A 23,472-nucleotide genomic window follows, 5' to 3' on the forward strand; every position below is an offset into this window, starting at 1 on the left:
TTCAGCTCCAAAAGGCAATTTTATATTAATAAGGTAGTTTGGATCTACAAGATCTTCCTCAGGCCTCTTTATACTGTAAATAGACAGTTGGCTGCCCAATCATGCCCCCATTGATATCTTGACGAGTTATAACACTCTTATCATCACATTTTTGTTATTGAATGGTTTCCCTCCAGATAAACCTCTAGATTTTTTGCTGCTCTAAAAACTTGTAGCATTTGCACAAGAATATAAGCCACATTTTTTAGACGATGTACCTATAACGAGAAAGTCCTTTTACCTTATTGTTACTATTAGTCATGATCTGTACATTTCCACAATGAAACTTTATCTTCCTCCATCTAATGGCTGAGATGACAAATGCCCTGTAATGAAGACATGTCTAACCCCTATCTGCCTTTTTAAATTTAAGTGCTGATCAATTTATATTTGGTGTTGTACCTTTCCAAACATTGGGACTCTCTACATGTGTATAATGTCAAATTAAACACATTTCAACAATAAACATATCCTTCCATTGTGTAGTTGAAGTCTCTTTGAAGTTGCTCTGGTGTGTATGTTAAGTTTGCATTATACTGATGCTTCAAAACAACAACAACAGCAGGAAAAACAGACAAGTAAATTATATATTATATTAAGTATTTTATTGATGCTTTCCACCATTTACATGAAGTTGCCTTTCAATAGAACATTACATTTAAATGTTTGCACACAATAAACCATCTGGATTAAAATGTGGGGGTTGCTATTATAAATATGGTTAAAGAGCTAATTGTCCATACTGCTTTCAAGCATGTGTTTTGAACAGATGGTAGTGTTTCATATGGACTTAGGCCTCAGTCTGTGAGGGTTGCTCACTGTTGGAAGGCAAATGGAAGTACAATCTCAACCCTACCATCACTGACTTTCATGTAGGTTTGAGCCTCCTCTGAAGCTTGCTGCATTAAACCATAGACAGTGCCATTATACTGGTCCACAACATAAATGAACATGTCCATTATGTATTCAAATGAATTGTTGAGCTGTTCAAAATTTAGGGCAGAGATCTGGTCAACAACAGTCTTAAAGACTGTGACAATGTTACGATAGACGATATTGATGTTAATGAACACTGCATCTAAATAGTCAGACTTGACAGAGTCAACAAACTCCTGCGATTTTTCAACAACAGCCTTAAGGGTCTCACCTATCTTTACAAGCATTGTGTCAAGACTTTCCATATTTTTCACAAAATCCACCAGTTCATCAAAGATTTGCTTGTAAGCTGATTTGACCTGATCCAAGACCTGGCCTACAGTAACCGCATCACCAACTGGCATGCGTACTTTGACATTACTGATCATCTCAACAAAGGAGTTAAGGTATATCTCTACATTCTCAAAGATACTCTGGATGGTCACTTCTAGCATAGCGGCAATGCTGCTAGTAAGCCTCTTAAGGGCTTCAGGGAGAGTGGTCATCTCATCACTCCCAGGCAGTTTGAACTGGGTCTCTCTAAGGAACTTGATGACAGCATCCAGGACGGTCTGGACAGTAAGTTGGTACTGGACAATGATGTTCCTAAAGAAGATTGATAGTTGGCTCATTTGAACGTCATAGTTGACTGCAGCATCGTAGGCCTCGCTAATTCGGTTAACAACTGTATTCTTCAATGTCTCAATGCTGCTTGTGATTTGGTATTTGTCTGCAAACATTGTGAATGTAGCGATGATGGAAGGGAGTCTCGTCTTCATTTCAGAGAGCATTACTTTGGGTGCCTCCATGTTGTAGGCAATCTTCAGGTTCATCTTATCAGCATCTTGAGGAGTTGATGTGATGACCAAGATGTCAACATCAACCTCTGGAGCAGACTGTTGAACAGAAAAAAATGAAATATTATAGCTTTACTTTTGTGATAATGATTGGCTTTCCATTATATCAACACAGTAAATATAAATGATACTCACAGGATAACGACCAAAGACTTTAGCACTCATCTGAGATGGGACTCTGCCATTGAACTGAAGGCCAAGGAAGCCAGTTGATGGGATAGAAACTGAAGCACTGATACCATCTCTGAGAGCAGCATAACGGACGTTCATATCAGTGAAGGTAGGACTGGTGATGTCCACATTCAGGGTATGGCTGGAAAAGGAAGCATTTCAAATGATGATCAAATGATGATCACTATCAATTAACAACCTGATATCTATTTGGAAGGAATTTGGTATATAAACATTGAAATACATGTTGAAGTTGAACGTGTCAGAAAAACAATTCTAGATTAGCATTTACTTGTCATAATTTAACATATTTTTGAACAAACAGTTTTACCTCAAGGCTTGGCTTATAACATGGTTTACATTCATGGTCAAGTCAGCGTGTGTCAGGACAAGCTTGCTGATCCAGCTCAGAACTTCATTCTCGTAGCTCGTAGTGCTTGAAGCTATTGAATGAAATAATTTCTCTTAGATTAAGTGCTCAACAATGCTTGCATTGAAAAAAGTAATTTGTTAAGGGAATTTGATCAACTCACCATCCATGTCATATTCCAAGAACAAAACCACTGAGGTGGCAGATGACTTCATGGTGACTTTGAAGACAGGAGCATCACCTTCTACATCAGCTGCCAGGTTGGTAGTGTACAGTGGGCTGACAAACTTGGCATTTGTTGAAATCTTCTGCTTGGCAGCTGTTACTTCGGCAACAGTTTTCCCAAAGATGGTGAATTCACCAAGGTTGGTTGGCTGAGACAAATCAATCTCAATATCAGCAGTCAATGAAGAGATGGGTGCAAGATCAACTGTAGCCTGGACAATGTGCTTCCCATTGGTGTTAAAGTCGAACACATTTGCCTCGTTGTTGCCAGTATACTTCAGTACTGCATACACACGGCTAAGGGAGGCTTCAACTTCAAGACTCTCATTTACATCCATGCCAATGACTTTGGTGGTGCCATGGTTAAACTTGGAATCAGCGATAACCTTGAAGGTGGATCGTAGGCCATCGGTATTAAGATACATAGTAGCCTCATTATCAAGGACTCCCAAAACTAGATAGTCTTCAAGCACTGTACCATCCATATTTGCCTTTGTGGATGACTCCACAGAAACATACTCAAAGGTTCCCTCCAACTTCAGATTGTGGTCCGCCTCTGCTTTTCCAACAGCCTTTATCACTGGAATATTGCAACTGCCCTTCATTGTCAAGGTGGACACAGCATTTAATTTGGTTTTGGTGTCTGCAACCAGATTTTGGTTTGCTTCCAGGTTGAGAATGGGCAGAGCAAGCTTTGCAACTGTAGCCACAGACACAGCAGTTTCAAGGGTCTCAGTGTTAACACTGACTGTGCTGTCATGAGTTCCTTCAATGTGCTGATTTTCAAGGGACAGGGAATTGGCCAGCTTGAGTCCTCTCTTTGTGGTGAGACTGGTGGTGCCATCAAGTTTGGCTTTTAGACTCTCAAACACAGAAGCTGTGGTAGCTCCCAGACGGAACACAATATCATCCTCAGCAAACAGTCCAGCATTGGCATTCAAATTAATGATGGCAGACTTGAAAGACAGATCTGCGATCAGGTTACCCACAGAGGGGATCTGGATAAGACCCATATCAACAAGTGGGGCAGCATGACTCTTCTTGTATACAACTTTGGCATCTACATCTACAGTCTGCTCAGTGGTAGTCAAAATGTCCTTCAATCCAGTTTCCTCATATAAATTCAGATCACTGATAGCTGGGGTATGGATACCGACAAAAGGCAGGTCAAGCTCAGGAATGCTGATGGGGGATGTCAGGAAGTCAAGATTTGCCTCACTGTCACAGGCAACAAAGATGCCAGCCTCATTTTCATTATTGTTAACTGTGAAATTATAGGACATTTTGTACTGATTTAGACGAGCCAGAGCTACTGTGTTAATCTGTTGGCTTTCAGGTTTTAAGATGGCAGTGTAATCATTCTGCAGATCTATCTTAGCAGTAAGAGTTTCATAAATGTTGACCCTGGCATTTCCTTTGTTTTGGAATTCAAAGACAATCTCCACAGGACGGGCTACAATGTTGATTCCATTGGATAGGACTCCATTGACTGGCCCATACAGTTCTGTATCATGGTTTGCTTTCAGCTCAACTTTAAGGTCATAAAGGTTGGCATGTCCAGATGCAACAAAAAGACTGTTCTTAATAACTGGTGCCTCTGCCTCATTGCGGACATTAAACTTGAAGTAGGTAAAGGTGCCTAACTCTGCTGTAATTTGCTGTTTCATCTTTAAGATAGTAGAGTCTGTGTCTCCAGAGAAGGTGAGAGTGACAATGCTGGGAGTGAGTGACAAATGCAAGTTGCTCTTGTGGGTGCCATCTTCAGCATTTAACTTGCCAGTGCCGGAATTGTCTGCTGTAAGAGTCAGGGTGTAGCCATCTAGACGAGCAACTGCCTTCTGGTTTACATTGGCCTCATTTCTGACATTAAAAACTGGGAGGTTCACTAAATGAGTGTAGGTTGTATCAATAGAGGCAGACATTCCTCCTTCCATAGCAATAAAGGCTGTGTTCATAAATTCAGCTGAGTAAGGTGAAGTAGTAACCTTTACAGTGGTTTTTGCTTGGGCCTGGGCTGACAGGCCATAGAGAGTTACAGATGCTTGATGATCAACTCCAAGAAGAAGATGGCTCAGCTTAAGAGTCTCTGCCAAAACAACACGACTCATTTTTGGGATTGCAAGACGAGCAGTGGAGTCAACATTGTAATTAAGAATTTCAATATTTGGAGATGTGCCCTGGGATGAAAAGAATCCAGTGAAGGTAGGTGTCAGTTCGCTATCAGTTGAGTTCTGGAACTCACCAGATGTCCTCATTGTGTAGATGGGAGTGCTGAATTTGATTTCACCATAGAGTTTACCAAAGCATGGTACCATGATCTCACTTGGAATGGTTGGCAGTTTGATCTCAGGAACCTGAAGAGACTTGACAAGTTTTTCTACAGGAACTTGTGGGATGGTAGGGAATGAGATCTGAGGAAGAATCACTTCTGGGAAGGTTATGTCTGGCATGGACGGAAGGTAGTTCATAGTCAGGTCTCCAAAGAAAGCATCCATGTCCAGCATTTTGATGTCAAAGTTTACAATGAAATCAAGAAGGGCAATTATTCTCTGCTTGATGTCATCAATGGAAATTGTGTTAGCTTGTACTGTGTAGGAGCCCAGGATGGTGAACTCAGGAATGTCAACCTGTGTTGGGATGTCAAACTCTTGAAGTTTATCCATGCTGAACTTCATTGAAGGCACATCGAGATCAGTGAATGGAATGCTGAAAGATGGCGTGTTCAACTCAATCTTCTTTAGTTCAGTAAAGAGCCCATCAATGATTTGCTGAATCTCGCTGATGATTTTTTGATCGGGTGTCACTGTCTTTATCATCTCAACTATATTAGTGAACATGTTAGAGACGATGGTAAAGACCTTTGTATAGTATTTGCTCACAAGGTCCAGATAAGATGTGATCTCAGCTTTGACGTCGAAATTTGTTATTGTCTGCTTTACAAATTCAGCAAATCCCTGAAGGTTAACAAGCACAACCTGGTCAATGAAATCCTTAAAAGATTTAAGTACCTCTGCAACTCGGATTTCCCTTAAACTTTCCATAAAGCCTTGAACAGAGGACAGGAAAAGGTTGACTAGATCCTTTGTTGCCTCAAGTTTCTGGGGGATTTCAAGAGTCCTGATCATCTCGTTCACACAATCTGTGTAGAACCTGATGAAATAATTGGCAGATATCACAAAATCATTATAATCCAGTGAATTCAGATATTGCACTACTTGATCAATAACTGTGTTTAGTTCTTGAATCAAATTCTCAACATCAGCTGTTTTCAAGTAGTTGGTGGTGGTCTGAAGGACATCCATAAATAGTTTAGGAATGTTTGCATCCTTTACCATTTTTGTAACAGTCTTGATGGTTTCCTCAATTTTGAATTGCTTGATGAGCTCCACAACCTTTTCCAAGATAGCTTGAACCTTTTTGTCAGCCTCAAACTTGACCATCAGCTCCCTCATCTTGGCATAGAATGTGTTGATCTTACCTAGGATGTCAAGTTCCTGAATGATTTCTGTGATCATCTGTGTAACATCACTGAAAATCTTTGTGGGAATCTGACTCACCAGTTTATCAATGCGAGCTTTAAGATTAATAGATGAAATGAAACTCTTCAGCTCAGCAACAAATACTTGCACGTCAAAGGCTTCCAGACTTTCTTTCATATCACTCATTGTTGTCTGCAGTTTAGCCTTGATTTCATACTGGGCTTCAATGTCATTCAGGAATGCAATGCTGCTGTCCTTCAGTTTTTCCAGGTCAATCTGCTGGATCATCGCAGAGACAGTCTCAATCATGTACACAACCATGGCCTTGATGTCATATTCCTCATTAAAGGCAATCAACTGCTGCTGGATTGTCTGAATAAGGGTTTCAGGTAGGGAGCCACTGACAATAATCTCCTTAATCATAGAAGCAAAGTGTTGGATGTAAACACTGAGATCTGACATCAATTTCTCAAAAGTTGCTTTGAAGTTGCTCAACAAGGCTTCCACATCCTCCATGGAGATAACATATTCTTGTGAAAAATCACTTAAATACTGCTTCAGCTGATTAACCCTGTCCTCTATATTCAGTTGAGAAACAAATTCATCTAAATATTGTGGAAGAGCCTCAAGTTTTGCCTTTATCTCCTCATTGTTAATGAAACCGTGCAGTGCCTCTCCAGCATACACAACAAAGCCCTTGATGCTTTCCAACAGGGCAGGCAGATTTTCAACAAGAGGGAACTGAATTATATGACTGTCTGTGTTCTTGTCATACTTGAGGAAGCCTGAGATGGCAAATTCCTGGTTCTCTGTGGAGTCAGTGTTGAGGATGTTTGTGAGGAAGGCACTGGAAACCTCAATTCCCATTCTTTCAGCAGCGTTGTAAATACTCATGTCCTGGTTAAAAGCATGCTCATTCACCTTTGATTTCATTCTGAAACTGGTCTTCTGCTCTTGGAGTGATAGAACATTATCCAACTTGTTGTCAAAGGTTGTCTCAAGGGAAAAGCCATTATCAAGCTGCTGGGTCAATGATGCTCTGCTTTCATGTGAGCTAGCGATTGCCAGGGGCTGTGCTTTAAGGAGGAACTTGCCATAGAGCTGGGCACTGTGCTTTCCATACATGGTCATGTCTCCATCAGCGTTAAAGATGGCATCAAGGTTGAAATCAAAAGGAACAATACTGCAACGGATGGTGTGGTCAAAGCGCATTGGCTGTGAGTTGAAGCGAGCATCATTGGTAATCCTGGCAGCAAGACCTATAACTTCAAGCTCAGTGTTTTGGTTCATGTGTGTTCCAAGGAACTTTCCAGTAGTGCTGCATTTTGCAATTGCAGCCATATCAGCATAATTTACCTGATAGGTGTGCTTGAGCTCTTCCTCACCATAGATAGCTTTCAGGCTACCAGTAAGATCAATTTTGTAAAGTTCTGCCTGTAGCTGGGCCTCATTGATGAAGTTGGCTGTCAGAAGTCTCAGGTTGTTGTTTACATTTGCAGAAGCTGTGTAGGGTTTCAGGTCGATGGTGATATCGTGAGTGTAAGCAGCATATTCACTTGCAGTGGCTTCAGCCTTTGAGTTGAAGTCAAGGCTAGAGAGTGTAATCGTCAGAGTGTTGGCATTATCAACTTTGATGTCACGCATAACAGCCTTGTTGATTACAGACAGAGAAGCCTTTGAAGCATCAAGCCCAGCATTGAAGGTGTTTTCCAGTGTAAGGGGGCTCTGAAGGGTTGTGGTTCCACTTGTTGTCAAACCATCCTTGTTCATTGTCAGAGTAGCCTTGTGAGTAGCCTCATTCTCAAGGAGCTTCATGGTAGCATCACTGTTCACGGTCAGACCATTGGTATTCAGGGAAGCAGTCATTAGAGAGTAAACACGGTTTTCAGTGTAGTCTGCGTTTGTCTCAATTCTCAGAACGATTTCGCCTGCACCAGCAGAGGCCTCAGCCTGATTGCGGATTTTCATGCCAAGAGGCATGGCATTTGTATCACATTTAAGTGACAGCTTGCTATCTTTGAAGGAAAGTTCAGCAACATTGGTCAGAATGTCTTCATAGGCATTGGTGTTGGAAACCACTGACAGTTCACCATTGGCAAGGGTTGCTGCAATGGTGTTCTGGGCCTTGACAATTGTGGAGTCAATCTGAACAGTGGAATCAATCTTGGCCTCTGGCTTGAATGGGGAGATTGTGAATGACTGGGTTGAAATGGTCTTGCCATACATGGGTCCAAGCTTCAACATTCCTTCAAGGTTGCTATCAGTAGAGATTTCTTCAGTGTTGATTCCTGCCATACCAGTGTGCCCTAGCACAATGTTGAGACCGAGGGGGCTTGTGACTTCAATCTTGCTGCTGGTTTTCAAATTAATTTTGTCTGTGATGGTGGCTTCTTCGACAATATTAATATTAGCCTCAATGAATTTATGGGCTAAAGTGCTTTTCAATTCAGCCTTGATGGAATCAGAAGTGGCCAACATTCCAGAGCCTAAATAACAAGACAAGAAATAGGAGGTTGTAAATTAATAATTGCATTGTGTGAGTATTTTCTGCTAATTATTTTTGTGATTGATTTACTGATATACAATAACTCTCAGGAAAATATAAATAATGAAGTAGTTTAGTGTTATCAGAGAAATCCGTAACATTGAAACTGAAATAAAGTCCTCTATTCAAGTCCAACTGTATTTGTAGAACATAACAACTTGACATATTACTAACAAATGAATAGCATCCACTACATACCGTCAATCTTTACTGAGAGAATGTCGAGTGGGGAGGTTCCTTTCACATCAAACTTAGCTGAGTAGCTTGGTGTTTCCACAACATCTTTTCCGGCAGCGATTGAGGCCTCCATGTTGTAAAGGTTGCTCTTCATCAGAGCTGAAACTTCAGCTTTTCCAAAAAGAGGAATAGCCAGAGTAAGGCTCTCGGGGACAACAAGCTCTGGAATAGGAATTTCCATAGAGACAATCTCCAGTCCAAACTGGGGCAGAGAGACAGTTGGTGTGGTCAAGGCTGGTGGGAAGTTAAGCTCTTCTGTTGACTTTCCACCAAGAGGAAGAGGGACAGAAATGATGAAGCGCTCATTGTTGAAGTAGTAGACGGCCTTCGCCTCACTGTTAAAAAAATATAAAATGCATAAATGTTTTGGAAAACTTTTCCATGTGTTTCAAACATAGTCATTGAGTTCTTTACACTTACGTATTCAGGTACAGTTTCTCTGGCAGGGAAATCTCAGGCATATCAGGCACTCTGAAGTTCTGGATGTAAGGGAAATCGGCACCATACTGTTCCATGTAGTTGTTTGCCGCCTAAGAAAAAATTATTATAGTTTTATGCATATTTCAAAATGTTACCAAAATTACATGAATGACTGTTAAATCCATGATTCATACCTCCACAAACTTCACAAAGATGTGACGGACCTTCATGTCAGTCTGCCCGACCTGCATGTCAAGGAGCTGGTTGCCATACTTGTCAATGATGTCTGCTTTTGGCAGGCTGGTTGTCTCAGTGTTCACATCAGACTTGACTTCAACCTCAATCTTGGTGCCATCTGCAAAAACAGCACAATTTCACTAGCTGGAAGACATGATGATTTGTTATAAAGTTAAGACCATTCCATGTTTTTCAACAGGAATGTGTCTAAATCTAATACCAGTAGTATTTTGAGATGGTTAGATGACATAAGTTTTGAAATATCTATATTCATTTCAGCCAAACTGTACCTTATTTTTGTGCACATAAATTGCCAACATTCTTGTCACTTTTATATGACCCCATTTTGTATATATTCCATTTTTCACCAATGTCTGTCCATGGTTATATTTAAATTATGATCCAAGGGTATAAAAACCTTTCCAAGAGCTTTAAATTAAATTGCAATAATATTTTATGAAAAACAGCATGACATTTAAATTACCATATTTCATTGCGATTTCCTGCTCAGATGTGACATCCATGACCTTGATTTCACTCTTGAGCCCCAGTTCCATTTCTTCATCACGTTTCAGGTTTGCTGTGACAGTGGCGTCAGCATTGATTGAGGGAACAAGAAGTTGGACTTGAAGCATACCTTCTTTCATGGCCATAAGTCTGAAAAACATACCAGGGAATTAGTGTGCTCTCAGTTATCATTGATACATTACATATACATTTTATATCTAGAGAGTTTGTAGCTCATTTCTTACTTGGCACGGCCAACCAGGGACAACTGAGGGATGTTCTTGTTTATTAAGTCAAGAGAGATGGAATGGGTTCCTTTGCCCTTGGTGTTTCCATCAACAACACCCAGCCTAAGTCCAGCCTCAACATCGTAGTCGGGGATCTGGATGTCAGCTGTGATGACATTCTTCCTTCTGTTATATTTCATCATTGCTGTGGCTTCAGTTGGCTCTGCACCTGTTGTTGACCAGCCAATAGATTAAAATAAAACAATTCCATTCAAAATAACTTGATCAAAATTAAGTTTATAATGAATAAGAATAATTTTCAATGTATTACCTTCAGCTCTCAGAACAAACTTCAGTGAGTCAACCTTCTGCCGGCCCTCTTCTCCCTCCCTGAGGAGCTCGTAGGCAATGGTAGCTGTATACTCAGTGACTTCACCAGTTGGGTGGAGTTCGATGGCAAATCTATAAAAATTATGAAATTAATTGTTGAATATTCACTTGTATTTCATTTTGATAAATGAAATGCTTTGTCTGTGGTTTAGAAAGTTTTGCTCACTTGCTGTCTCCAGTAAAGGGGAAGTAGGGGGTTGTCTCTTGAGAGAAAGCATCAGTGTACTGTAGAGCAGTGCAGTATTTCATTCCAGCGAAGAAGGGAGTGCACTCACTGACATCAACCTTGTCCGTCACTGTAGGAGGGATGGTCAACTCTGCTGATCCAGTCACTGCCACCAAGTTGTTACTATAGTTCAATTGTAGAAAAGTATTAGTGTAAGATTGGCTAATTCTAAGTGAAGACATTTATTGTGGAGGTTAGGTAAACAGTATCCCCTGAATTACTTTATCTATGCTGTTATTACACTAATAAAATTATTTGCACTTTGGTTACAAACAGAGCCCTAACCTTTTCCACTCGTTCAAACCTCTTCAGGCTATCTTGCTTATAAATTTCCTTATTAATCATAAAGCAAACCCCAGCTGTAGGTTTCTTTTGTCATTTACAGTGTTTGTGTTCCCCATCATAGCGATTTGGGGGCAAAAATGAGCAGAATAACTTAAAGTTTTACCCAAACTTACGTTATTTTGACGAGCTTCATTGGATGCATTGGAGCAGGGATGGTCAGCTTGACATTGTCACGGTCCAGGGAGATCTTGGCACTGAGACCACTCTCGTGGAACATGCTGGTGTGCATCTCTAACCCAGACTTGACATATTCAGGGATGTATGAACCAACCCTAGTGTCAAACTCAATGCCAGCAGAGGGCATGAAGGTAACTTCATTCTGTGGAAATACAGCAGACATAGGGAAATTGTTTTAATTTGTTTTGCTGAAGTCTTTATCATTAGATGTCTGTTTAACCTAGAGTTTGATTTAATACCCACCATGTCAGGAGCCATCTTGAGTCCACCCTTGATGCCAGGGGTGAAAGTACCAGACAGTGCAATCCTCAGAGGCACGCCAGTGGTAGTAGGCAAGAAGAACTCATTGTCCATGAAGATGTAGTGGGCAAAGATTGTGTTGTCAGACTTGGTCATCAATGCCTTCACAAGCTGTCGCAAATGAAAAAAAATATATATCAATTTCAAATCCTTAATATTGTTGACTTTTTTAAATTAAGATGGTTTCATTGTTAGTGAAACAAACAAAAACCTTCCTTACATCAGTTGGGAACATCTTGAACATGCTGTCAATCATCATGACGGCAGAGTAAGCCATCTCCTCCATTTCATTTGTCTTCAGGTATCCCAGCTCATTACCCAAAAGTCTCAGATAAACCATTGCCTCAGGAGACTCTGCTGTCTGGAGTTCCCTCACAAGTTTGTTGAGATTGCGTCCAATGTCTCTCATCAGGTTCTGGGTGGCCTAAACATAGAGGTTCACTGTCTATTATAAGATATCCCTTATGGAAACAGTCATCGTAATTACATCTTTTTTTACATAATGTGAGCCAAACAGATTGATCTGCATACCTGTCTCTTCATCCTGTCCTTCTTCAATGCAGGCATCATGTTCTTAAGGATCTCATTGACTCTGAGTGGCATGTTGTCAGAGACGAAGTACATTGTCTTCAGGGCAGTGTCAGGGAAGAATCCATTCTCACCAAACAGGGCTTCAACAGTTGGCTCAAAGCCTTTGCCCTCCATACCAATCTGCAAAGGGTACACATTTTTCAGTCACAACTTAGCTCATGACAATGTCGTCTTAAAGCAAAATTTTGCATTTACATTGCTCAAGTTGCCTACCTCCATCATGTCAATGTCATATCCAAAGGCCTTCAGAGTCATTTCAAGCATGACCTCCTTCGGTAGGTAGCTGGTACCCTCAAAGATCATGTTGCCCTCCACAGATCCGATCTTGTAGTTGCGAGAAAACTTGGTGGGATCCATTGTGGTTCCAATTTTGTTGCCTTGCAGGGCATCAAGAATTCTACGCCTCAGTCTGGGTGAAATAAATAAATAAATATTACTGTATATCTGTTGATGCTGATCAAATCAAGACATCACTGTGCAATATAACTCAATCTTATTGTATAGCGCCTATTCGTAGCAAATTTTTATCTCAAGACACTTTACAAAAGAGCAGGTAAAAGACCTTACTCGTTATATTATTCACAAAGAAATTTACAAATAACTTGTGACGCAACAAATTTGAAAACTACAAATATAAACCTGAAAATGCTTATTTCTTACTCAAGGGTCTCTGGCTCAGTTGAGGACAAAATGTTGGTCACATGAGAGATCACAAAGCTCTTGACTTGTTTGTCCTGCTCATTGGGCAAAGCAGCCGCCAGCTGTTCCAGTTCAGTGGGCATTGGGTCCTTCATTAGAACCAGATATGCAGCGATACGCTTTTGCATGGGACTAGCACCGTCCAAAAGCACCTGCATGAGAACCTCTCTGCCCTGTGAATAAACAAGATTTATAAAATTAATATATAGTAAAATGTTATGGTCCACACAACCTTTGAAAGCCTTTGCACAATTTGACATGCCTCCGCAGGTACGGGGGTGAGTCTGTATGCTTGGATGGCGGCCTCCTGCACGGCCAGGGAAGCTTCAGGTTGGTTCACACACTGGATCACAGCAGCTCTGAGTGCAGGACTGGCAGGTCCAACAGCTGCAGCCATGTTTCCAATAACCTAGTATCAAAACAAACATTTTCATTCCATCAGTGAGGGAACATTATTATGGCTGTTCCAATATATTCCTTTGTTGCTCTGCCTTCTTATATAATAAATAATAATAATTTTTCACAAAATATATACAACTATCCTTAAGTATAAGAGCATGGGAAATCAACAATTAACCAGGAAGTGAATAGTACAATTGAACAGGCTCAAGAATAACTGAATTTCTGTTGTATATTTTATCGAAATTGAATGCAGGTGCTTGTGCTCCTTCTTTTTGATCCTTTAAATAATTTCCTCTTTCATCAATTGGATTAGACACCTACCCTCAGTGTCATGAAAGTGGTGTCTTTGTCACCAGTGCAGTCTCCCAATTGGGCAGCCATGAACTCAGCAACAGAGTGTATCTCAGGGATAATTTTTTCCTCAGCTTTGTAGAATCTGTTCCAGAAATAAAACATATTTAACACATATAACATTTGTAGCTCACTGTACAAAAAGGCATGGACATGAACTGAAACTTTAATCCGGAATATAGTTTGGTTGGATTCACTCACCTCTTGACAACATTGCTCAGGGCATACATGATGGGCTTGCTGGGCTTGTATTTGGCCATCTCGAGCATGTCATTGATCAGCAAGGCAGAGGGATTGGACATGAGTCCCATTGCAAAAACACCAGCATCAACCTCGAGTGAAGAGGTGTCAAGAGTCCTGAAGATCTGCATGATGGCACTGCTGCACTCAGGGGTTCCACACTGGGCGAGGATCTGGTAAGCCAGGACACGGGACACGGCAAGGGCTTCAGGGAGGGAGGGAATCAGGGTCTCGGCCTTCATTCCACGGACGATGGTGACCAGCTTTTGGAAGAGGTCGGCCCTCCTGTCACTCTCATTCTCAGGCAGATTGGCCAGTTCTCCGAGGAGTTTCAGACCTACATCTTTATCCTGGATAACACTCTTGTCCTCAACAGTCTCCATGGGAAGACCCTTGACAATGTTACCTATGATAGAGCAAAAATCTATATTAGTTCATGTTGCTTTCAGAGACCAATTACCCATAAATGAAACCAATAAAGTTTAAACAAAGGACGTACTTGTTTCAAAGACTCTTTCATTGTAAGGAGTAACTTCAACCAGAGTCAGTTCTTGCTTTCCAACATTGGTAACTCCATATTCTCCCCTGTAAGAAGACAACATGTTTAGAAAAGCATAGATACCTTGTACAAGACATAAGACTGAAGAATGGAACAAATTGCATTTTCTTATGCAAGGTAAGACTCACTTGTGTGAGAAGGGAATGAGGATGTGTTTCTCAGTGCAGGAGCCAGAGGTCATGTGTTTCTTCTCATTGTCAAACTTGTAGTTGCAGTCCTGTGTGCTTGTGATCAGCTTGGACAGAGGGTAGTTCTGAAATTTACCAAAAAATATTTGATGAGTGTGCTGTAGGGGATTTATTAATACAAATGATTTAAAGAGTTTGCGTTAGGCTTCCAAGTTATTACTTGTCAATCACAAATAGTTTAGAGTGCAGAAAAGTCATTTTACTTGGATTTTTATGCAACAAAGTTAGAGTTTCCAGAGCAATGCCACCTTCATGCTTTTCAACAGCCAAATCACTTTCTACGCATAAATTAATTTGAAATTATTTACATTCCAAACTGTATTTATAAGATTTAATGTTTACTTAAAAGGTTCATGTGGCTTCTATGGACAATAAGGTTCGGATGTCTTACCATGCCACGGATAAGTGCCAGAGGGCTGGTGTAAGCTCTAAGTGGAGCAAATTTGTCGCATCTGGACAGATCCCTGGTGAGGCTGATGTCAGTTGCAATGTCCTCTCTGGCGTTGACAGTGTAGAAGGTCTTGCACTTGCCGTGGATTGTGGGCTGAGATAAATGATTAGAGAAAAATATATACATTTAGAATATAATACAGTTATTTGTAAAACTAGAAATAACAGCATGGTTCTCTTTGTGAATGAGTTTCTCAGTTAATAAATGTACCATGTTCTTGTTCTTCTCCTCTTCCAGCAGAGGCACAGCCAGGGCAGAGATGATACCCCTCTTGATGTTCAGGATGGTTGTTGTCTCACCATCTTCAGGGTACAGTTTCACATCGTACACACCCTCAACCACAACCTTCAGAGGATATCTGAAAGGAAATGCATGAAATTTGAATTCAAATTTTCATGGGCCAAATCAACAAAAGCATCAGATTTTGAAATGAAGATTTAAAGAAGATATCAATGGAATTACAAACTTGTACTGGTTGTCTACAGAAAAAAAAAGTGAGACTTTCACAATAACCTCCAAAAGCAAATGTATGTCATAGCTCGATTTGTGCCCATGAAACTAGAAGTGTCATAAAATAGGAAAACTGTCAGTGTAACTTACTTCTCCATTTCAGCAGCAAAGGCGTCAGAGCCGGCAGCAGGACCGAACACAGCGTTGCCATCTGCGTCCATGTTAACCACCTCACTCAGGCTACAGCCAGTTGTGCGGACGATGTAACTACAGCTCTGAGGTACTTCAATTTCAACCTGTGAGATAAAGAATCGTTTTCATTAATTCATCCTCCAGGAAGATGAAATGAGAAAAATTCTATTTGCTCAAGAGCTTTCTCGTACCGTGCAAGCGCCTTTGGGTCCGTTCTTAAGTTGTGAGGCTCCGGTGATGGCATTCAAAGACTCAGCTTCATACTGGTATACATACTTGTGCAGGGTCTTGTACCGTTTGGCCACTAGATAGGAAAAATCAGTGGTGAAGGCATTCTATTAACTCCTGTTTTAATATTGTTAGTGCTCAGACTTGATGTCAACACAAAGATTCATTCAATAAACATGAGCATGATCGTAGAAGGTAAACTTTTGTAACTTACGCAGGCAGGTTGGCTGATCTTCATCTTGGGCAACTGTGGAAAAAATATGACATTTCAGATTTTTAATGATTCTTATGAAATAGCTAACAAAAAGGCAATAAACATACATCCTTTGTTATAAAGATCATTGGATCATGTTTCCACTTATAAGTAAGTACATTTACATTTTATTTCAGATCTTTGTATTTTAAATTAAATTAATCAAACTTTTAAAGGTCTAAATAAATACAATGCAATTTAGAACATGTTCATTTCATCTTTGCTGCAAAACAGGAGTGATCACATTAAACCAAATAAGAATAAAAAAAAAAAAAAAAATGTCCAAAAAACCCTTTCAGCCAGGTACAATTACGAAGAAACATTTCCTTAGAATTACTCACAGGCCAAGGCAGATGTGCTGAGGAGCAGCAACAGGCAGAGCTTAGAATCCCCCATGATGGGTTTGTTAAAGCTCTCTCCCTTAAAGTCGGCGAGTACTCAGACGAGACTGATTTCTTAGCTCCAGCTCGGGGCTTTTATATCCTCAGCTGGGCTCTTTCAGATGACTAGGAGGCACAGACAGTGCTTTGAACGCTCAAAGTCCACTCCACCCTCCTGTGTGGAGGGACAAAGGCAAAAGGTTTAAAGGGATAGTCATGTCACAAAGCACAGGCTTACAAAACTGATCAATTCTGGTAAATCTTGAAGAACTACTTTTTTTTTAAAAATATGTCAAACATGCATTTTTTAAATATTTTGATATACAATAGACTTTACAATATATATTATGTTGGACTTAAGCAAATTAAAAGTAACTTTTATCATATCGTTTTTATAATGCTGCTCTGCCTCTGTTATCATTGATGATGTGCAGTCATGTGTAGGCCTATTTCTTCTTCTTGTCCATTTAGCAGAAAGAACAACATTTGCATCTGTTAAATAAAGAGTTTCTTTATCTTATTGTATTTTCTACCATTGACATGTTTTCATTGCAAAGACTCATGCACAAGCTTAAGTACAAAGGGACCCGAAATCTTGGTAAAATATTTAACATGCCGCTGGATGCATAGTCGTAATTAAATCTTTAAAACTAAAAATGAGGTGTCAATGTTTTAAACGGCCGTGGTCCAGTTGAAATTCTGCTGCAAAAATGCAAAGTCAATCATTGAATTTTACAGGCTTTCGGCACCATTGTGAATTAGGTCATTGATAGACGCTCATTCGCAAACACTGAGTGATCATGGCGTGCTCCAAACACAAAGTCCCAGCTGCAGATGAAAAGGTGATAAACTTATCAGCTGCTTTATCCGTTGATGATATAGACTAGAAAGAAACTATTATAAAGCAGCATTTTCTCTGTTATGTAAATGTCAGTCTAGTCTCTTAGGTTGTAACATTTTATTTAGTTATTTATCAGGTACAGTTAACATTAATGTCTAAGAGATACCCAGTGGTCACTTTTTGCAATCATTTTTAAAACAAATTACAGGACACATTATACGTTTACTCTGTTTCTCCAATCAGAATGTGGCTAGTCCTTACAGTAAAAAATGATTGATGTTACTTACAGCAGAGTACCTTGTAAAAGAGTTGGATGATTGTTATTGCTTCCACTTCCATAAGTCAAAATGAAAAAAGTGAAAACAAACTCGGATTAAGGTTAGATGATGAACTTTGATCTACAAATATTCAAAGGTTCATGCAGAGTTTGATTTTCTGTTGGAACCGCTTTTTGGCAGTGCATACCTAAACAGCTATAACTCTGGATTCACTGACGCTTTTTTAATTTTGTCAAAACCACAATCATATGTCATATTACTTTTTAACGACCTGTCTGTTACATTCATTGCTATGCAAAGTTTGAGAGAACCTGCAGCTTTTGGTTTAGTTTTTTTTTTTTTGCACATCGATCACATAACTACATTTGAACATTGTGTAATGGCCTTTAGCAATATATGGCCATCAGCACCATTTAGTTTGTCAGATACTGAGAGTGTTTGCACTGATAGACAAGTACACAGGTTGAGTCCAAAGGGGGCCTGAGCCTCTGAACACTGAATGTTCCATTTTTATTTGGATATTTTACTTAAGCTTGAACCCATCATGACAGATTCTCACATATTTAAAAATAGATGTATTTTAATGCAACGGATTAATGAAATATTATTGATAACCAGTCCCAGGTTTTACCATGCCAAGACTTAGTATAGTTGAGCGATGCATCCTTATGCGCTCATAGGGGAGGACACTTTCAGGGATCAAGCCTACAGATAGTTTTAGCACACAGCCACACACTAGATGAGTCTTACAGTACATGCTGTAGAAAAAGGTATAGCGTGTATGTTTTGAGTATATATCATCCGGGCGTTTCTGCCAAGCACCAAAAATCACCAAAGATAACACATGTGTATGTGCTCTGTAAACCTTTAAGTTAGTGTTAGTTTAAAGTGCACAAGTCATGACAGTGTTTTAAGTGAGTCCTAGGTTTTAATTAGCTACCCCGGTCTTGGTCCTAGTTTTAATTGTGAAGAATAATTTGATTGTGATTTCCATGTTAATGGGGTTATTAGCAGAATGCAATATAGCTTTTATGGAAGCTCATTGCACAAAGTCAGCACCTTGCACCTCTATATCCAGTGCATCAATTTTTTAAATTGAATTCAAACCATAGTCTAACATCACTATGCAAGAGTGCAGAGTGCGTTATCCTCTCTGATTTTTTTTACATTCTATATTTGTCTTGGCTGCAGCTGACCAGTTTCGTGTTTTTCCATCGAAGGTCTCAAAAAAAAGAGGCCCTTATTTGATTTTTCTCATCTTTTTATTGAAGTCTGACTATGGCTTTAAATTGAATAAGCAACAGATGAAGATTGACAACAAGAAGCCAGAGAAGGAAACCCAACAAGCACAATGCAGTGAGCTAATCGGACATTTCATTAAGTCATTGACAGACAAAAGACATGAAAGAATGGCATGTAATCATTGTTCTGCTCTCCAGCTGATTCGACCCAAGAGAGCGATTTAAACCCTCTGACCCACATCACATGAGACCGACATGTGCAGTCCCCCAGCAGGGCAGCTGTAGGTACTCTGACCCAATCAGTCGTTCTGCAAAGGTCAACTGTTTAATCCACTAATATCACTCATTCTATTTTGGAAGTACCTACAAGTATTTATTTACTCATTTATTTATTTCTTGCTGTTCAAAAGCAGTCTGAAAGGGACATATATCTTCTTCACGGTGCATGATGAAGCAGCATGATAACATACCCACATGGCACATGGCATGAGATACAGCAGTGCAGATATTATCAACTGTATGCTCTGCTCTGTGTAATCAGTGGTTATCTGTATATTTAATCACAGGCATGGAGTTCTGTGCTGAGTAGCTCACTAAATCTGCAAACATCAGCTTTAAGTGGGAAACTTACAACAAGCTTGTCAAAAAAGAAGTTAATCGGATGAGGATTGTATGTTTACAGCTTTTAACTGCCAACTTCAAAATAATAAAGATTCAAAATTGAAATCAATTTTATTCCAGCAAGTCCATACAATCACATAAAATGAGTCATAATGACTTTACACAAATTCAAATTCATTCTGTGGATTGTTTTAAAGCAAAACTTCAGAATTAAACATTTAAAAGAAACAGTATTTATAGAAAAGCAAGGTCACTTAAACACTTAAGTTAGGTGGAAAACCCATTGAAGCTTCTGATCTTGTTTTTGTTCTGTACATTTTACTGCCAAGACCACGTGGTCAGCTTGTCATGCTGGGCATTGATTTTACAACAGGACGAGTAGAACTGATGTGATTGGTGGCCAGGGTTGCTATCAATAGATAGTCTAAGATTATGGATTTATTTAAGCTCCGCCTTCTTTACAGGTTCTTCCATGTGCATCCAGCCACATGGCACTGGCACATTTCCAACCCTTGAAATTGAGTCATGCTATAACTCTTTACCAGCATGCAGGGTCTGTAAGAAACCCTTCCTAGTACCAGAGCCCCCTACATTACTCAGTTTAAGAATAGAGGACTCTATTTCTTTCTAGATTATATCAGGGGTATGCAGCTGATTTTTGCATTGCATTATGAATACTGTATAGCAGTCAAAGTGATTGTGGCAAAAAAAGACTTCAGGAGTTAAATATGAACAATGCACAACTTTTTATTTTACCTTTGCTCCATCAGACTGTCTTAAGTCTAATTAATGTCTTCTTGTTTCCATCCCAAGATACATGTTTTCACGCTACTTGAAACTTGAATTATCCGAAATATTCCTTTTTTTAAAAAACAAAAACGTTTTTTGGTTGTATTTTTCAATTGCAATTAAGGTTTGTGATTTCAGGACAAATCACATCAGAACAAGAATCAGAGACACTTTATTTAGACTTTTTTTTATTTGGAATTTCAGTCATTGCTCTTATAAAAAAAAAATAGCAATAAGAAATAAAGAATAAAAATTTAAATATGGAATAAAATAAGAACTGTAAATAAGAAATGAGTATTTGGAGAAATAAAGCTCTGTACATAAGTGCAATGTGTTTAAGAAAGTCATGATTGCACAAAGTGAATCTATGAATACGAAATTTTGTAGACATATTGGTTAATATTTATTCTGCAGAATTAATCATTACTGTGTGTTGAATTTGTTGCACTTAGTGTACAATAAAATACCTCACTTTAAATGTTCACATGCAGCCTTGTGTTTATGATATTATTAAACTTTGACATACTCTTAATTTGAAAATATAAATATTGTATTTTATAATGTATAAAGATGCATTCATTTGCACTAAAGCTTGCAGCAGTAGTGTTAGTAGTGTTTGCAATCCCTTCCCTGAAGGTGTACTGACCTGCCAGTCAATGCAGTTGAGCAAACATTGGCTGAAAGTCCAGACACAATGAAGTCATGAACAGGGTATCTGTCGCTGTGTCATAAGCCGTTGTGATTGTTCTTCAGCTTTATCTGGAGCTCACAGCTAGCACTTTAGACCAAACCTGATAAAACTTCACTGATTGGACCATTCTATGAAAAAAGATCAAAGTTTATCGTGTGTTGCACAGCATTTAGAGAAGTCATGTATGCATTCACATGTACTGAACATAATAGTTCACACATGCATGATCCCTTAAAGATCTGTGTGCTGAAATATCAAAGGCCACAGATTCAGCCAGTCGTGGAAATTATGTAACATTGTTGGATTTATAGATGCAGCAGAATACTTTTGTTATTGTGGACCTTTTTAATACAAAATATGTAAAGAAAGACTCAAAATCACAAGCAAGAGCTGGCATGAAGGTGCACAGCTAAGTTCAGTTACGTTTAGGTGAGGTGATATGTTTTTTAATAGAGAAAGTATTGAGTCTGCAAACCAAAAGCAGAAACCAATTAAATTCATTTTAATGGAAAAATCACCATCAAAAATCAGTGCCCGAAATGTGATTTTTCCATTAAATTCAATTTGATTGGAGCAGCTTCTGGTGTGTGGACTCAGTACTTTTGTCTATCTTTGGATGTTTTTCGTCCAGCACCCGGTATTTAAACTTTCTCGGATGTGTGTGCCTTTTTGACATTTTTGTGATATATTTTTTAAACTGCAGCGTTTAATTAAAGGGCCTTAAATGATTGGTTCGGCAAATTAGAAGCTTTCTGGACGTGGACTAGTGCACATCTTGTTTGCTTTCACCTCCTGCACTTTGAGGCAAAGCGTTAATGCAGATATACAAACTGACAAAGAATATGAAAAAAGTTGATGTACTGTAGATGTGTTGATATATTCTCAGGGATTTGTTACATCAGTACCATGGCTGACTTAAATTTTTTGTACCATGTTCAATTTTACATTTCAACAGAAGATGAATAAAATTATTTATGTTTGATATTCCATATATTTGTAAGCATGGAAACACATTTTACATCTCAGTTGGAAGTTCCTCTCTTATCCCCACCATCAGGTCCCTACAAGTTGATACAGGAGACCTACACCGTGTACAGAACATACAGTTTACTGTACCTGTACATAACATCGTATAGATTGCTCATTTGGCTTCGTTCCAAATGATATACAGCCATACACACACACACACACACACACACACACACACACACACACACACACACAGATTGGGTTTTTGTTGATTCAACCTTTGCTCTATTTCTGAAGAACACATTGTGAATGCTTGCTGACACATTGAAACCAACATGTCTACACACAAACCTTCTGTTTGATTACGTTGGTCATAAATCCCTTGAACTAAGAAAGTGACACCCCAGAGAGATGGACGTTCATACCATCTTTCACAGCAATGATGTGGAAAATTCAACTTGGAAATTTCAGCTCACAGTGGTAATCAACAAAAAAATATGTATTCATTTATATAGCTTTGATCAAGTAAAAACACATTTGAAATGTAATCATGCATTCCCTTTAACTGCACACAGATTCAAGCAAAAATATTTAAAGAAGGATTTGTATCTTAACTTTTTAACTCATCTACAGACTGAGACTGACGGGGAATTCACTAATAATGGAATGCGGCCGCTAATACCACCACAAAATGCATATCACTTGCTCATCTGCTCACGGTCTAATTCACGAATAAACAAGTTCAAACAGTCCCAGAAAGTTGTCCGGAGCCATGCAGCTTGCCCTAGTTTTATGACCGAATGTGGAGAAGCTATCTACATCTGTTTTCTGCACGATCCTGCACTGATGAAGTTACTCTGTCCACATCGTCAGCTCGGAGGGTAGGGGACACTTTTTTTCCGTTTATTGTGAGGCCAGACTCAAATGTAATATGAGTTTCACTGTTAAAAACAAAGCATCCCTGTCGTGCGTAAGGCTCCATACCATCACCACCCCATGTGGATGAAATGTGCCTGTATCTGCTTTGTGGAGCCACTGCCAGCCACGGACTGACCTAACACCAGATTATATCAATAATAGTATTGTCAAAGTAAGGTGATTTACTGATCCCTGGATTTGCTTTTAAAAAGGGGGCAGTCTTCCTCAAATGAAAACGTAATTACTCATTTATATTACAAACAAACAGCATCGACATACAGACATGCCTTCTGCTCTGCAGCACAGATAGATGAGCATTAAACCCTTTGCATGTGTTTCTTGAAACAGACAGTGTCCTTTTGACTCATTTGCACAGGTTTGATGTGATCAAAAGCTGCAAAATCCTGTTGTTTAATTATGCTCATTAGTGAGTAAGTTTGAAATGCTCACCATGTCAATGCTACAATGCTAAT

General features: G+C 39.3%; 1 protein-coding gene across 1 annotated transcript; it reads right to left on the reverse strand.

Annotated features, from left to right (window-relative positions):
* Nucleotides 1-622: 622 nt before the first annotated feature.
* apobb.1 (apolipoprotein Bb, tandem duplicate 1) lies at nt 623-16,706 on the reverse strand. Its single transcript, XM_061051901.1, has 28 exons — nt 16,613-16,706; nt 16,233-16,265; nt 15,982-16,094; nt 15,749-15,894; nt 15,359-15,506; nt 15,089-15,241; nt 14,638-14,762; nt 14,450-14,535; nt 13,912-14,356; nt 13,681-13,795; nt 13,220-13,366; nt 12,919-13,130; nt 12,472-12,667; nt 12,199-12,378; nt 11,888-12,091; nt 11,611-11,778; nt 11,304-11,509; nt 10,786-10,968; nt 10,561-10,691; nt 10,248-10,458; nt 9,980-10,152; nt 9,453-9,613; nt 9,259-9,368; nt 8,800-9,173; nt 2,516-8,542; nt 2,314-2,425; nt 1,947-2,124; nt 623-1,850 (listed from the first exon to the last, which is right to left on the reverse strand). The coding sequence occupies exons 1-28, from the start codon at nt 16,665-16,667 to the stop codon at nt 855-857; spliced, it is 11,388 nt and encodes a 3,795-aa protein (XP_060907884.1). The 5' UTR covers nt 16,668-16,706; the 3' UTR covers nt 623-854.
* Nucleotides 16,707-23,472: the final 6,766 nt, after the last annotated feature.

The sequence above is a fragment of the Labrus mixtus genome, chromosome 12 (genome assembly GCF_963584025.1).
Source record: "Labrus mixtus chromosome 12, fLabMix1.1, whole genome shotgun sequence".
Classification (NCBI taxonomy): domain Eukaryota; kingdom Metazoa; phylum Chordata; class Actinopteri; order Labriformes; family Labridae; genus Labrus; species Labrus mixtus.